The following is a 15,533-nucleotide window of genomic DNA, read 5'->3' as shown; positions in this document are numbered from 1 at the left end:
CTTGTTGTGGTCGTTAAAGAAGATCGAGGCGTCGATCGTTTTTCCTTTTTTGTTTTTGTTTTCTAGAACCACGGACCACGGACCACGGACCGCGAACCATCGCACGCCTTATCACAGAATAAGTTAGTACTGATGGGAGCTCGGCGACGGAATCGCCGTGGGCCCTTTAGTCGCAATGCAACCTAGATCCAACAAGGCCAGCTCCGTGCCAATGAGACTAGTTCAGCGTTCAGCTTCAATGCATCATCGTCTTTAGCGTGGCATGTGGGTGAGAGCCGTGAATAGCCTCGCTCATGCAACTTTCAATGCCAGTGGCAGGTAGTAGGTACATTAAGAGAGTCAACCGGACTGAATCGCGCGCCCAAAGGCCGAATGAGTCTGCGACCGAGACATTCAAGACGTTGTTCGGCCTTCGTCAGCTGACAGCCTGAGCTGGGCCGCTCTGGAAATACTACCGAGCCTAGCACCTCTCGCAGGCATCTGGTGCCATGATGCCGATTGACAAGGGGCCGTGCCGCCGGCACGGATGAAGACTTCAAAACGCCGCCCGCTCGACGAACGCGTTTACCGACTTGTTTTTCCCGTGCGTTCCTAGGTCCACGTAAAGATCAGAGGTCGACCACTGGCCCAGACCAACACCGCATGGACACGGTTGCGGCACGGCTTACTGATGGGAGCAGAACGACAATGAAGACCACCGGCTGGCTCTGCAAATATACAGACCGCCGAGTATTTTGGAGGTAACAGGTACTCCGTACCGTGACGCTGTTGGTGGCGGAGAGCTGGCCTGGCTGCTCGGACAGACGCCCGCACACACACGGGCACCAGGAACAATACGCTTGAGTTCAAGATGAACGATGGACTTCCAAAACCTAGATGGGCAAACTTGCTCAATCATCAGCCGAGTTGCCGCTACAGTGCAGAATCGGTTGTGCATCGTCGCCTACATGCCAAATGCTTGATGATAAATACAAGCACCTAGCAACTTGGATTGACTGTCGACGCTTGTGGAGTGTGCTCGCCTGAAAGATGACGCAAGTGAATGCTTGGCTGCCGCTCTCCGCATGGTTTGCCTGGCTTCCCCAAACGCCGCTTCAGGCTGGCCCTTGCTCGTCCTCAAGTGTCATACGGTTACACCGTACCCCGTACATTGTTTTTCCCAGGAAGCAACAGCGCAGGGCGGAGATAAGCGCCAGGTTGACCTGGTTTCTCCTTCGTTTTTATCAACAATAACAGGATACGACGGGATCAAGTAAATTAAAAACGTGGGCGGCTGCCACGGCACACCACTGCCTGCAGATGCAGTAGATACACACGGTCAGGAAACCGGGGGCTCGTCACGGATCGGGGATTCCAACGCCACGCCATGCCTCTTCTTCCTTTGCCAAGGGTCGCCTGCTCGTCCCGCTTGGCAAATACATATACATAGCATTACTCGTCGTCGTCGTCATCCTTGCCCTGGTAATCGCCCAGCAGAATATCATCAACGCCCAGCCCTGTAGAGGAGTTCCTAATCCACTCCGTTTCCACCCGGAGGAATATCCACACCCATCGCCGAAACACCTCGAGAAACTCAATGAGAAAAATGCCGCTCTCGAAATCGCTAAACCTGTCCAGACGGGGACTCAGCTTCAAGAACCAAGTGCACCTCAGCACCAAATCCAGCCCAATGACGGCGTAGTACAAGAGGACGGGGCGGAAGACGAGCTTGTCGCGAAGCCCCCACGGGTGCTGGGGCGAGTTGCGCTCCCGCCGGGAGGAGAAGAGCGTCATGTCCCAGTCCTTGGCGACGTCCCAGTAAAACGAGTACAGCGAGTTGACGAGCACGGCGACGAGCCAGGCCCGGTTGTACGCCGCCCTGGCCGCGGCGTCGTGCGCGTTGCGCTGCAGCGCGCTCGCCACGATGACGGGAAACGCGGTCGAGTACTTGAGGGCGTTGGCCAGGTGCTGGCCGCCCCAGCCGGCCGACTCCTTGTAGGGCGCGCGGCGGACGCGGAGGTACTCGACGACGCACTGCCGGAGGCGGATGGCGCTGGGGACGGCCATCAACAGGGGCACGACGACGGTCCCGCCGCAGCTCCGGTCCGGGCGCCTCGTGGACGAGCCGCCGGCCGCGAAGAACATGCACAGCGTCACAAACACGTCCCCGCACACCTTGGCGTACGACGTCAGCACGTCGGCCAGCAGGATGTCGCCAAACTTGCCGTCGTGCGCCTCGGCGATGCCCCCCACGCTGACGCGCTTCAGCGTCGCGAGGAAGCGCCGCCTCCCGCCGCCGGGGAGGTTCTTGAGCGGGACCAGGAAGGCGGCCACGATGCCGACGAGGTACGTCATGGGGATCCAGTCGTACTCGATGACGCGCGACGCCGTCCCCCGCGTGCACAGCCAGAAGAGCACCAAGGACACGGCCCAAAGGCCCGAGAGTACGGTCGCGAGGCGGTACGTCGACAGGTGGTGCGGCGGGTGGTGCGGCGAGGAGCGGCCCGGGTAGCGTATCAATGCTGGGACGTCGACCTTGGCGAGGTGGAGGGAGTGCAGGTTGAGGCCCCATCCCCAGACGGCTACGGAGGTTTGCTTTAGCTTTCTCGTCTAGCTGCGAAGCCCGTTTGCGGGAGGAAGGGAGGACCGCACTGACCTAGCGTTGCGATGAAGCCCACGCGGTAGGGGAGCGGGAAGACGAGGCTGAAGGCGTCGAGTTCGGACTCGACTGCTGGATCACCGTCCATGGCGACGGCGCGTCATGGACGCTGGCTGGGTTGTGTGTGGTGTGGATGAGCGGTGGGAGGTGGAGGACAGTGGTGCGGCAGTAAATGAGCGATGCCGCGCGAGCTGCAGAGCAGGACGTGGACGTGGTTGCGAGACGAAGTCGTCGATGCAGACTGTCACCGGTCGACGGACTACTTTTTTCGCTTCCCGGCAAAGGGGCCGAGAGACACGTCAACTTTGTTTCGGACCCGTCGTTCCAATTGGAAGCTACGTCACGCCCCGCCGTGGCTGGTTGGTTCGAGACCCACTGATGACTGACGGCTGCCTTTTGTTTTCCCTTTTGGCTACGGAGTACGGGACCAGGAAATGCTTCTGCGAGTCCAACAGCAAGTGCCTACGTAGAAGAGCGTCTTTTCTTGCGGACACAAGTGGTGTGTATTTACGGGCCTCTTGTGCAGCGCAGACAGTTGGAGACACTGCGTTGGCGCGGGAGGCCTTCCGAGCTCGTCAACGTCGCGAGCGGAGGCAGCAACATCAGCCCGCCTCGCCTCGTTGCGGCATGCTTGAACCTGATGTCTGAAAAGCAACGGAACACCAAGGCAGCAATATCAAGGAGTTGCAGCACGTTTGCCTCTGAACCCCAGGCAAGCTTCCGCCCTGCTGCAGTCACGGCCAAGATGGGACGAGCGGACAGACAATCTTCGACTCTCCACCGCCTGCTGTTTCTGGCGCCGGCAGATGAGGCCGGGCCCCCGCGTTGCACCGAACCTCGGGAGTCGGACTAGAAGCTCAGAGACGGACATGCCATCCCTTCATCTCGACCACATCTGCTCCCCAATCCTCCCTCTGACCCCAATACCCATCCGCTTGCCGCCCTTTCCCCCCAAGCATCACGGAATCAGCGAGAAAATCACCGTCGACAAACTATCTACCTGCACTTTCTCCTGGGGGCAACAGAAAAAGCCAACACACCCCAGGCCGCCATGGCCTCGAAACCAGCCTCCTCGCCAACCGCGTCACCGACCGCATCGCCCTACCCCTTCGCCGCAGCGCCAGACATTGTCCGCGCGCACCAGAAGGACGCCTACTTCACAGGCCACCTGGCCAACACCATCACCGACCTCTACCGACGGCTCTTTGGCGCCCGCGCGACGCACTCCCTCGCTCCGGAGCTGCGCGCCCTCGCAGCCGTCCTCTACTTCGGCCTCACGACGCTCCCGGGAAACCGCACCCTCGGCGAAGAATACTGCGACCTCGTGCAGGTGGAGGCGCCCGCCGGCCGGCTCCCCGACGCAAGAAAACGCGCCGCCTACATCGCCGGCGCCATCCTCCTCCCGTACCTCGCCGGCCGCGCGCTGCCCCGCCTCCGCAGCCGCCGCAAAGGCGACCAGGCCGCCCGCGAGGCCCGCGCCTGGGAGTACCTGTCCAGCCACCTGCCGTCGCTGACGTCGGCCGCGCCCGTCCAGGCCGTGACCCTGGCCCTCTTCTACTTCAACGGGACCTACTACGACCTGACGAAGCGCCTCCTCTCGCTGCGCTACGTCTTCACCCGCGCCGTGCCCGACTCCCCCGACCGCGGCGGCTACGAGGTCCTCGGCGTGCTGCTCGTCATCCAGCTCGCCCTCCAGAGCTACCTCCACGTCCAGTCGACCCTCTCGTCCGCCGCCCGCCGCGAGCGCGAGCGCGAGCCCGGCGCCCTCCCCCCCTCCACGCTCGACGTGTCCCTCGACCACGCAAACTCCTACTCGGCAAACAGCGACCTCCTCCTCGCGGATCTCGGGCGCGCCCGCGGCCCCCACGAGAGCAGGGTGGACGTGGCCCTCGCCACCCACACGCCCTTCTCCCCCTCGGCGCGCTTCGACCTCGCCGACGCCAAGTCGATGCGCTACGTCAAGGGCCCCCAGCAGCGCAAGTGCACCCTCTGCCTGGAGGAGATGAAGGACCCCTCGGCCACCCAGTGCGGCCACGTCTTCTGCTGGGAGTGCATAGGCGACTGGGTGAGAGAGAAGCCGGAGTGCCCCCTGTGCAGGCGGGAGGCCACCCTGCAGCACATTCTGCCCCTGAGGGTCATGGTCGCGTAAGCCTCTCCTCTCCGTTGGTTCTCGGCAGGACAGTACTGCTCCGTACAGCACAAATAAAAAACGAAGGAGAGAAGAGAAAAAAGGTTCCATTAGGGAGAACGTTTCCGAGGCCACCGCCTTGCCGAGCCTGTTCCTCCGTTGCCCCGTCCGGGAAGAAGCAGCTCGGCCCCCCGGCGCCCCCGTCCTTCCCTGTATGGACGCGCAATGAGTGCATTCACAGTGTTGTCGTCTAAAACATTCCCGATACAGTTGGCCCATTATAGTTACTATACGGCGTGATGCGTGGTCAACTGCGCGCCCAGTCATTGAAGGCCAGCTCGATTCCAAGCACAAATCCAAACAAAGCGTGCTGTTATGAACAGGCCAGGCCTGTTTTATATAATTGGCAGATGGCCCATGCCAATCTACATCATAATGTACACTCCGTTCCAAAGTCTCCAGTGCGGAATCGCTCTCGCAACGCTAGTAATGCTAATTGTACAACCATGAGAAGCCAAGTGGAAATTGAACCCCAAATCAACTTGTGAATTGTGTGATATTGAACGAAAACGAAAGGATCAGCTACATCTCCCTCACGCCCTGTTCAGTCAATGGTGTTTTTGATACTACTCAATCCTCGTGAAAAACATCCCTTCCATGGTGTCATTACTCTCCTGGGTCATTATGATTTCGCTCGCCCGCCACGTCCTGCGCACGTATCCCTTCTCCCAGTCAAGATGGTCGCATAATCCGACGTATCACGCCAACCGATCTCGCTAGCCCTTTTGAGGTCTGGCATCAAACCAGTTTTCTTTTTGGTGAGGGGGCTTCGTTAAACGAGCCATAAAGGAATTTTTTTTTTTTGTTTCATCTTTTTGGTACTTCAAGTCGACCGACCGACTCGAATCTTTTGCCATCCTGCGACGTTGAAAAGAAAAGCCAAAGTAGTCTAATGCCAACCAAAAAACTTCAAAACACAGCGTTTTAAACAACATAGAAACGCGCAATGCAGATGTGGATGGTGTGCTCCATGCAGGTATCGTGAAATGGTCAGGTGTAGTCTCAAAATGTAAAAACTCCTAAAACTCCAGGGCTACCGTTGAAGACGTTTTGACAGGCATGCTGGCTTCGCTACTTGACACTACTAAAGACCACAACTTCGCCACGATCGTTCCGGCGCAGGCGCAGGGATCGCCAGAGTTCCTTTTCTTCCTTGGCCTTGGTCACCTTGGAGCCAGAGGCCTGGCGAGCGCGGTGGAATCGCCTCAAGGCCTTGTTCATACTGCAGCTCTTTCCGCTCTCAGGTCCCTTGTTCACCATGGAGAGAAAGGCATCAGCATGTGGCTTGAAAACCACCATTTGACTGTCGCCGTGCTTGCTATCCTTGGATTGCGGTCGATATTCAATGAGCTTGGGTTCCTTGCGGTCTGCATGACGGTGAGAGTGCTTCTTGGACGACTTCTTGGACGATTTGATGACACTATTCGCGATGATGTCGAGCAGGCCGTTGCTGGGTTGTCCGCGTTTGGAGTGCTTTAAGTGTATGGTGCTCTTCAGAGGACTTGCAGGGGAGTTTTCGGCTGCATCGCCGCCGGAGTAGTCTGGAGACGGAGGGTATGCAGGCCGCAACAACCCCTTCAAGCTACCAGTGAGTCCAGAGTGAAGAACGGGCGGCGCGTCCGTCATGATCTGGTCACCAGGAACATCAACATGGAGACGCTTGCGCTTCTTATCTTTCTTGAGCTGGCTTTCCCGGCTTCGTCGTCTTTCAGTCTTGGGACCTGGGGTCACAAATGCAGGATCCGTCTGCACGGGGCCAGAGCCGTACTGGACGAGGGGTTCACCACCCTCCACAAGATATTTCGAGGCATCGGACTCGTATCGCAGCAAAGATTTGCCGTCGCCGGCGTCTGGTCCCTGCTGATCCAAGGGCAGGTTCATGTTGGAGGCATTCGGAGTCTGTCCCGTGGCGACGAGGTAGTCAAATACATTGACATGAGTCTCAGAAGCAGCAGCAGGTGGTGTAGGGGCTTCAGGAAGTCCTTCAGCCGGAGATCGCTCGTCTTCAGTCTGTCCAACAGAGTCGTTCCACGGCTCATAGGACCGGTCCTCACCAATGTCTTCAACGAAAGGCTGCATAGCCATGTTCTTGGGCCGATCGTCTTGGTGCTGGTGCTGGCAGTCGTCAGGTTTGTGGTTGTTGAGCTTGACTTTCTTGTTCTTCCCCTTGTACAATGCGCCTTGATATTTTTGATCTTCGCTTATGCAAGACTATCAGGATGTTAGACGCCGTCCGAACCGAGACCACACGTCGGGGCCAACCCTGTGGTGAGAGCTGGTTCGCGGAGTGACACATACAGTGTGAGAGCGATATTGTATGCCTTCAAAATGTACCATACAATCAAGGCAGGAAAAGGAAGCTTCGCGACAACGATTGCGGTGAGGATCGAGTTTCTTTTTTGTTAAGACGTCACCACACGCCTGTTGTACCAAGCTAGGTTAGAAGGCAAAGGAAATTGTCCAGAGTGGCAAGTATGCGACGCGGGAAGCGGGTATGATATTATAGCCAGATCAAGGTGCTGGGGGTGTGCGTGCTGCTGAACAGGTTGACGGAAAGGGGGCGAGGGGATGAATGTTCACAGACAAGCGACACACAGGTGGGCCAGGGGATCAGCGGAACATAAAGGGAACATCCGAATAGGACAGGGTAAAATGCTATTGCTTGATCGAAGAGACAAAAGGGACTCGGTGGTGCTAGCACCATCAGCCATCGGCCAGCTTGTGGCGATTGTTTCTCGACGTCGCGGGAGTGATGTCAGGGCTGGATGACATTGGCATGATGGAGGGGGTGTGGTGGCATGTGTGATGCGCCTTGGAAACATGAGAGCGTGGCATGATGGAGCCAGGCACTGCCAGGTCCTGATTGTTAGGAGGGGGTTCACAAGGGGCCACCAGGACAAGCCCAAGCACCAGACCGAGGGCCAGGTCTCGTCGTTGGGGGTGGGAGGACAGGAAGGCAGGAATGGGACCAGAACGGGACAAGAATGGAATAGGAAACAGACTGGGATCAGCCTCACTCACCTCACACTGAAAGGAGACCATTGTTTTTGTGGTAATACCGGGCTTGCTGGTGATTGGCCAACGACGTCGTTTGGGTTGGGCAGAAGCAGAGCGTGAGTGGACGCGATGATGCCAGTGTGTGATGAAGAAGCCCAAGGGCAACAAGCAAGCGGGAGCGGTGCGGGCGGAGGCTTGTTGCTCGCAAAACAGGCCAAACGCTGGTATATGAGTGGAGGGGACGACAAGTCGAAGATGGGGTGCGAGGCCGCCCAAGGACGGGACGAGATGAGCCTTGAGCCTCGAGGCAGAACGAGGGGCCCTCCCCTGTTGGATAGATGGTGTTGGGGAAGCACGCTGCACGGGCGCAAAAGAGCGGCAGAGCTCGAAGCCCGCTTGAGCAGTCTCAGGGCCTTCCTTGTTCTGCGGGGGGGGGGGGCTCGAGGAATCGATGCTATCGATACCAGACGTCGTCGTCCGGTTGGTGGTGGGCAGGAGCCAATGGCCAGTGTTGGACTGTGAAGTCAAGGTAAGTAATAATTTGTTAGAGTCGCTCGAGTGGCCTGGGCGGACGGTGGTCGATATGTCTTTGCTCGGCAGCAAGCAAGAGGCAGGCGAGCCCTCCAGGAAGAGCAGGGTGTACTCTGCAGGGCGTGGCCAGACAAGAGGAATGCGTTTCAGGCCCCGAGGCACAGTTGACGTCGAAAAGGACAAGCCCCTGGCGGCCAGATGAAGGAATTGGAATGAAAAAATGGGATGGGGGGACCAGTGTCTGTGTGGTGTCTGTCGGGCGGGATGGGAATTGAGCTTGCGTCTGGTCGAAAGAAAGTGACAACCCCGGCAATGACGAGCAGAGCCCGTGCAGACCAAGGCGAGACAAAGGAAGCCTGAAGAAATGAAGAGTATATCGTGGGCGGTGCGCCGTAAGCCGCGGTAAAGTTGGGAGGATAATACGAGCGATGCTCCAGTGCGCAACGGAAAATGCGAAATTTTTAAACAGTTGCAGCGAACCTCTGGGAGGGATGTTGTGCCTTTATCGATATTATTATGGGCCCAGAAGCACGTCAAAGCCGGTAATTGCGTTGCTCGGCGGACGACGTGCCAGGGCTTGGTAAGCGGACTGATGTGGTTCGAGGAGAATCCCAAATGCTGTGCGGCAATGGAAGTTTCTGCTCTCAATTGCCAGCATGGCCAGGCCAAGTTGCAAGTGTCAAGTGGCAAGTGCTGACTCCTGCCCTGTTGCTGTGCCTGTGCTGTGCCTGTGTTGCGCCTCCCTTGCGGCCGTGACGTGCGTCTCTGCCCAGCGGATCAATCAACGCGGGCTGTAAAATGTGGTGCAGGTTGCTGGCGCAGGACATGATAATACGTCGTTGCCATGGCGCGCAAAGTTTGGCATGCTCCACTGATGCGATGCTCATGTATTAAGTACTCTGTTTACAATTCAGTTCTCGACAGTCTCTTCTCTATTCACCAAGTCTGTTTGGAGATTTTTTTTTGTTTTGTTATGTTTCCCTTCCTCCCTTCCTCCCTTCCTTCTTTACGCCAGCCGTCCAAACTTCAAGCGCCTGGCATGGAGCATTTGCCTGCTCAGCTGCTCAGCCCACTCCCCCGCTGTCCATCTGCCACCCCTGCAAAAGCCAGGGTCCAGATCGCTCCTTCCAACTCTCAAACTCGCCTGAAGCAGTCGCCTGATTGGTCTGCGGTGACGAGGGATGGGATCGACCAAGGACAGCAGCAATGTCATGCGAACACCAGGGTCGTCGTAAACTCCCACAGGTCGACACGAAACGCTCCTCCTACTTCTCTACTGTAATGTAACTTATTTGCTCCTTGTATACAACACAATAATACACTGCACACCAGGACGGCTTTTGAACTCCTGCAGCCTCAACAGATACCGGGGCCTCAAGTCCCGCCAATCTCGACCTGCAGGTGCGGCCGTCAAAGCATAAGACACGCAATGTCAAGACCAGGATTCTCATTGCTTCAGAGGAACCCTCTCTGTCTCTTTGCTCCATACACCACGCGCACATGGCTAGACAAGACACGACGACACGACGACACGACGACACTGGCTGCGCCGCTGCCGTAAGCTGAGTGCTGTCTGGCCAACTGGGATTGCCGTCGTTTGGAAAGCCACGGCGCTTTCGGCTAGTAATGCAAGTTCAAGGAAGGCTCTCCGCTTCTGAGCATGGAACTTGAGGGCCAATCGCCAGTCGATTTTCATGCCGTCTTATTCCAGTCTTAATTACGCTGTCGACGTCGGCGGCGACGACCAATGTTAATCGATGTGATGCCCTCCCATATCTGAGACGAAGCCAATTACCTCTAGGCTATTAGCACACAGCCACGCCTTCACCCCATGCTATCATAGGAACGAGCAACTTGTCGGCTTTCTTTGTGCGCCGTGCCCAGGCACACCAATTTGGCAATTTCGCCCCCATCTCCGGAAGACTCCGTTCAAGCCCGCAGTTACAACTTTCGAGCATGGATCACTGACGGGGGCAGCATAATCATGCGCACCGCAGCCCAAGTGGCTGATGACCCGAGCGATGGGAAGAGATGGGGAGAACTGAGACACTTGTTGTTGTGCAAGCGGCCACTAAACTCAAGTCAACAAGCGAAGGCGAACGCAAACAAGAGCGAGCCAGTAGTGGTGTAGTCGACAAGGTCGCAAGGGAAAAGGCAAAAAGTCACAAAGAATAAATCAGTGCTCGTCCAATATTTACAGCATGAAACGAGTCGTTACTCAAAGAAATCTCAAAAGTACACATCATATTGTTATCCTGACTTGTCGCTCACTGTCGTTGATTCAGGCGGGCGGTATCTTGGCTGGTAACAACCTCAACTCATGAAACCATTCAACCGGCCCCCTTGTTTGCCAATGTTCTTTCTTTCCTTGGCCAGTAAATGCCGTCGTATCAGCGTTTTGCAATGCTTGGACATGCGCCGGTGCAACTACGCCTCGGCGTCTCCCTTTAGACGCCGGCCTGTTTGCGGCAGGGGCAGCGGACGAACATACTCGGCTTCACTGATGCGTGTTTACAGCTTGCATGAGATGGGGTTCGCGATACTGTTCCAAGATGCTCGTCGTGGAGTCATCCAAACCTAAATGGTAACTTAATACCGGGAATGCGCTCGGCAGTCTCGTGCTGCTCACTTGTGGAGGTCCCCCCTCCCCCGGGGGGTTAGTTATTGCATAGACGCTACGGAGTACGTACTGTCACACGTTATCGAGATGGCCTGGTACGCCAAACCGACCGGGTTCACTCGTCTCGACTTTCGGGGTAGAAGCCAGTCATCTGGGTATTCATACAATACTGACCAGACCTACCTACTATAGTAAACTACCAAATAAATACTCGACATACTACCGGAGCCAACGGGGTCGGCTTCCAACGGCAAACGAACTTGGTCCACTTTGTCGACATTGAAAGCAATGTTGGGTGCCGCGGCGAATTCGAGCAGCGTTTGAGCGTCATGCCCTCATGTTTCAGCGTGGCCCTTCTGTATCCAAAATGCCACACGAGTAGATGCGACTAGAGCGTGCGGGAAACAGCGTGTTCATTTCGGAAGCCAGATGAAGATCTAGCCACAAGGCTCATCCCACAAACCCGTCCGAGGTACGCACTTTTGAGCATGCGTCGCACTCGGCGGGAAATCATGCTAGCCCAGAATCCCAGATAAATCAAGGGAGCCATTGCACCCATGCACATAACTGTAGTAAGTAAGTTACTTGGGTGGTCGTAACTTGGTATAAGCTTAGTTTGGAGGACAGAACAAAGACAAGTCCCGTCCGAGACACGGCCAACTTTGGCGTTCGACCCGCGATGTGTCTTGCTTGCGCGACGCTTGGCGCGGGCTGGGTCAAGCCTCGATGTGATTAAGTAGTAAATGCCGTCTGGTGTATTTCATGCTTGCTTGTCCAGTCGGCGACACGCGCTCGGCCTTGGGGCTCAGAGAGAAATGCGCGTACTCGGGACACATTATACATACTCGTTGTCAAAACCATGGGTTCCATACAACTAGTTAGTAGCAGACTAGTAGTGGTGGTGGTGGTGGTAGCAGCGCGTTCGTACTCCGTAATGCGTCGGTCAATCATGGCCCCTTTCAGAAAGGCGTTGGAAGAAGGAGCAGCAAACATGGCCGCAGCCTTCCCTCCTTCGTTGGGGTTTGTCATGGGGCGTGAAGGGTGCAACTTGCCTGTTGACCTTTTTTTTAAAAAAAAAAAATTATTTTTTTTCTCTCCTTTGCATAACCTCATCCGTGAGCCATGTACCCAGTTGATTCAGAAACAAAACATGCAACCACTTGGAGGAGCAGCAGTGGCTTGTGACGGCCGGCGTGAAAGAGTTCAAGGAGTAACGACTCAGAACTCGGGAGCAAGGAGTGTTTGCTTGGCAGCTCATTTAATTTAACGCGCCAGCCAGCACCCCCTCAGACAAGAGTTGGGGACCGAGCGAGCGAGCGAGCGAGCGCACTGGTGGAAAGGAACACTCATGCACAGAGTACCAAGTACCTCGCCCGGGCACCTAGTACTGACTGAAAAAGTACCTGCCTGCCTCTAACTTACGCAGTTCCCTATCCACGTACGGAGCACTACCCAGATGTAAATAGGTACTTAGGTACCTACGGAGCACTCCGCAGGCAGGTCGACAATTAAAAGTGATTGAGAAGTGGAGCCGAGGGCCCCCCGAGTGCGTGCCTGCCTCCCCATCCTCCCCTTGTGCTCGGCACATTTCGACCCAGCAAACTCCAAGCTGCCTGACCTCTCCTCATCCAAGGTGCCAGTTGTGCTGCTTGCTAGTCCGTATCTGTTGGTGCTTTGTCTCTGTCGTCTGTTCACGTCCCCTCAACGGTCCCCAAGGCCTCGCGCTACATCTCCCGGCCCTTCTAATTCGATTCGCGGCCTCCCTCGCTCCCGCCTTCGCAACTCAGATACGCTCCAATGACTGGCACCTTCATGTCGTGAAGCGAGCAGCAGGCAGCCGGCACGTTTAGGCATTCACGACACCAATAGCGCGAGCACCCCGAAATTCTGCAGTCCGCTTCTCTGCCCACAGCCTCGCCACGCAAAGCCGTCGCCTCGTGCATTGCCACCGTTGGGCACTCGTCTTGTCTTTTTTCCGTGTCAGGGCTGCATGGTCGCCGAGGGCCACCTGCCTCAACACCGTCCCGCCTTGTTCTGCTCTCCTCGACGTCTATTCCACCATTGGCCCGCCCGCCACTGCTGCTGTGGCCGGGGACGACGAGGCTCAGCCTTGTAGCGACCTGAAAAAGAAATCAAACTTCAGCCCAATCCCAGGCCTGCCTGTCGCCAAACAAAAGGCTCCCTATGCCTGACCGCGCCGAAATGACGAGCCCCAACTCTGCTCCCGCCTCTACCCTCGGCGGCTACTTGGAGCAGACGGCCTCTGCACTCAGCTCAGTAGCTTCCTACATGCGTCTTCCTGCATTGGCGTCCACGGTACGTGAGGGTGTGAGATTTGGATCTCGCAGCTGTTGCTACGTCATGTTCGTGTTGTACGGAAGCTGACCGCTCACGTACGTCTACAGGGTATCGCTGCCGCGCTGACGTCGCTTCTCTACTTCAAGCAAAAGTATGATCATTCTCGTTTTTCCTCGAGGCAGCCGTGATGACCGGCCGGTACATGTAGATGGCGGCGTGATGGGTCTTGGTGCAGACGACATATGCCCATCGGTGTGTTGGTGGTGTGCCCAGCAGACCACCATTGGATGGAATTGGGCCGGTCGCTAACATTGTATTGTATTTCACCAGAGCTTTGATATACCCATCCCACATGCCCCCGGACTCCCGGACAGATGTACCGAGACCTTCCCAATTCGGTATTAGCGACTTCGAAGAGCTTGTCATCCCTACCGACGATGGTGAGAAACTCTCTGCATTTTACATTCGAGGGCCTCGCCAAGGCAGGAACTCCAACGTGACCGTCATCATGTTTCACGGAAACGCCGGCAACATTGGTCACCGGCTTCCTATAGCAAGAATGCTCATCAACTATATTGGCTGCAACGTCTTTATGCTCGAGTACAGAGGCTACGGCACATCAACTGGTGAGCCCGACGAGGCGGGATTGAATGTGGATGCACAAACCGGCTTGGGATATTTGCGCGAAAGAGCCGAGACTCGAAACCACCGCCTCGTCATCTATGGTCAGAGTTTGGGCGGTGCCGTTAGCATCCAGCTAGTGGCCAAGAACCAGGACGCTGGCGACATTATCGGCTTGGTGCTTGAGAATACCTTCTTGTCCATGAGGAAACTGATCCCATCCGTCATTCCACCTGCCAAGTACCTCACGCTGCTTTGCCATCAGGTGTGGCCCAGTGATGCGACTCTACCAAACATAACAAAGGTTCCAATCCTGTTTCTCAGCGGTCTACAGGACGAAATTGTGCCGTAAGTTTTCACCTTTTGCTTCCCTCCTCCTTCACACGACTTGCGTCTCTGTAGGGGAAACGCAAAAGAGACCGGAAAAGAAAGAAAAGAAAAACACCGCCTAGGATCATGTGATGGATCAAATACCACACCCACAAAATATGAACCGCTTGCGGTCCTGATTTGAGACTATCATATCTCTCGTCTGATTGGATCCTTTTGATGCCACACCTTCAACCCTAATAAGTACTGCATTGACAGATCTGTCAAACTGACCAAGTTGTGCTCGCTAATGAGATAGGCCCGGTCACATGCGCCAGCTATACGACCTTTGCAACTCCCCCCACAAGCGGTGGAAGCCACTACCAGGCGGTGACCACAACTCTAGCGTCCTCGAGGAGGGCTATTTTGAGGCCATTGCCGAATTCGTTGCCGATGTCACGAGCGAATCATCCAAGGAGAAGACGCTGTTATAGGAATGCTACAATGAGGCATATACATACGTACATGCATCGTGTTGCCGGAGCGGCGCTACCCTAATCAATGTATAACTAATGGCCTGACCAGTCATGTCTGTTTGAAAAAAGTGCAGTCGAGTCGTCATGATGGATACCCACATCTCAGACCAAGATTGCTGAGAGCACACACCGTACATCTGTACATACAGGAACCATTCTCTTGCATAAGCAGAGGGGGAAGAGAAACATGATGGTTTTCCCCGGCACAAGCACCAGTCTGGCACGTTGGTCCCTTCTTGTTCGACGAGGCCTCACTGAGGATCGTGCGCAGAGGGCAGGCTTGTGGATACAACGCCACGAGGACCTAGTCTACCGGCCCGGCTCGGTTGCGTCATTTTCTGTCGCGTGTTTACATGCACGTTGACGCGGCGCCGCGAGGAGTCGTGGGCGATGGTGGGGTTGCCCTTGTGACTTGTTGACGCCCGGAGGGGTCAGCAGCTTGGCTGCTGATTGGGTCGCGTGATGTGCGGTGGTATTCGAAAGGCGGTGTTTGTGAAAGTGGGGTGTCTGTAGAGGGGAATGCGAATGCGTAGGTGCACGAGGGGAGGATGCCGTGGAGGGGGATGCGACCATGTTCTTGGTGTAGGGTAGGCCATGTTGTTGCCTTGTCCTGTTCTCTTCTCTCTTTGTTGAATCCGGCGGGAGTTGGGCGTCCTTCGTTTTGTCGTGTCGGTTGGGATGGATTCGGGTTACTGGGGCCTTGGTGCCCGTGGCCACGGATGGATGATGCTCGAGCGGAGTCTTGGACCTCGACGGGCATGGCATGTGCACGGGCTACAACTTACAAGTGTGTTG

General features: G+C 56.2%; 5 protein-coding genes across 5 annotated transcripts; 2 read left to right on the top strand and 3 right to left on the bottom strand.

Moving 5' to 3' along the window:
* Nucleotides 1-1,431: 1,431 nt before the first annotated feature.
* MAM_05738 (exs) lies at nucleotides 1,432-2,726 on the bottom strand (the record flags this gene model as incomplete). Its single annotated transcript, XM_040824536.1, has 2 exons — nucleotides 1,432-2,561; nucleotides 2,636-2,726. The coding sequence occupies 2 exons, from the start codon at nucleotides 2,724-2,726 to the stop codon at nucleotides 1,432-1,434; spliced, it is 1,221 nt and encodes a 406-aa protein (XP_040677515.1).
* Nucleotides 2,727-3,689: 963 nt separating this feature from the next.
* On the top strand, nucleotides 3,690-4,787 carry MAM_05737 (RING-1 like protein; the record flags this gene model as incomplete). Its single annotated transcript, XM_040824535.1, has 1 exon — nucleotides 3,690-4,787. One exon carries the CDS (start codon nucleotides 3,690-3,692, stop codon nucleotides 4,785-4,787), a length of 1,098 nt encoding a protein of 365 aa, XP_040677514.1.
* A 1,110-nt stretch (nucleotides 4,788-5,897) lies between these two features.
* MAM_05736 (Zinc finger, C2H2, LYAR-type) lies at nucleotides 5,898-7,163 on the bottom strand (the record flags this gene model as incomplete). Its single annotated transcript, XM_040824534.1, has 2 exons — nucleotides 5,898-7,037; nucleotides 7,125-7,163. The coding sequence occupies 2 exons, from the start codon at nucleotides 7,161-7,163 to the stop codon at nucleotides 5,898-5,900; spliced, it is 1,179 nt and encodes a 392-aa protein (XP_040677513.1).
* Nucleotides 7,164-13,158: 5,995 nt separating this feature from the next.
* MAM_05735 (BEM46 family protein) lies at nucleotides 13,159-14,696 on the top strand (the record flags this gene model as incomplete). Its single annotated transcript, XM_040824533.1, has 4 exons — nucleotides 13,159-13,290; nucleotides 13,380-13,423; nucleotides 13,603-14,241; nucleotides 14,522-14,696. 4 exons carry the CDS (start codon nucleotides 13,159-13,161, stop codon nucleotides 14,694-14,696), a joined length of 990 nt encoding a protein of 329 aa, XP_040677512.1.
* Nucleotides 14,697-15,087: 391 nt separating this feature from the next.
* Nucleotides 15,088-15,498, bottom strand: MAM_05734 (uncharacterized protein; the record flags this gene model as incomplete). Its single annotated transcript, XM_040824532.1, has 1 exon — nucleotides 15,088-15,498. The coding sequence occupies one exon, from the start codon at nucleotides 15,496-15,498 to the stop codon at nucleotides 15,088-15,090; it is 411 nt and encodes a 136-aa protein (XP_040677511.1).
* Between the last annotated feature and the right edge of the window lie 35 nt (nucleotides 15,499-15,533).

This window comes from Metarhizium album (assembly GCF_000804445.1).
Source record: "Metarhizium album ARSEF 1941 chromosome Unknown scaffold_15, whole genome shotgun sequence".
NCBI lineage: Eukaryota > Fungi > Ascomycota > Sordariomycetes > Hypocreales > Clavicipitaceae > Metarhizium > Metarhizium album.
This window is presented reverse-complemented; position numbering and strand designations above follow the sequence as displayed.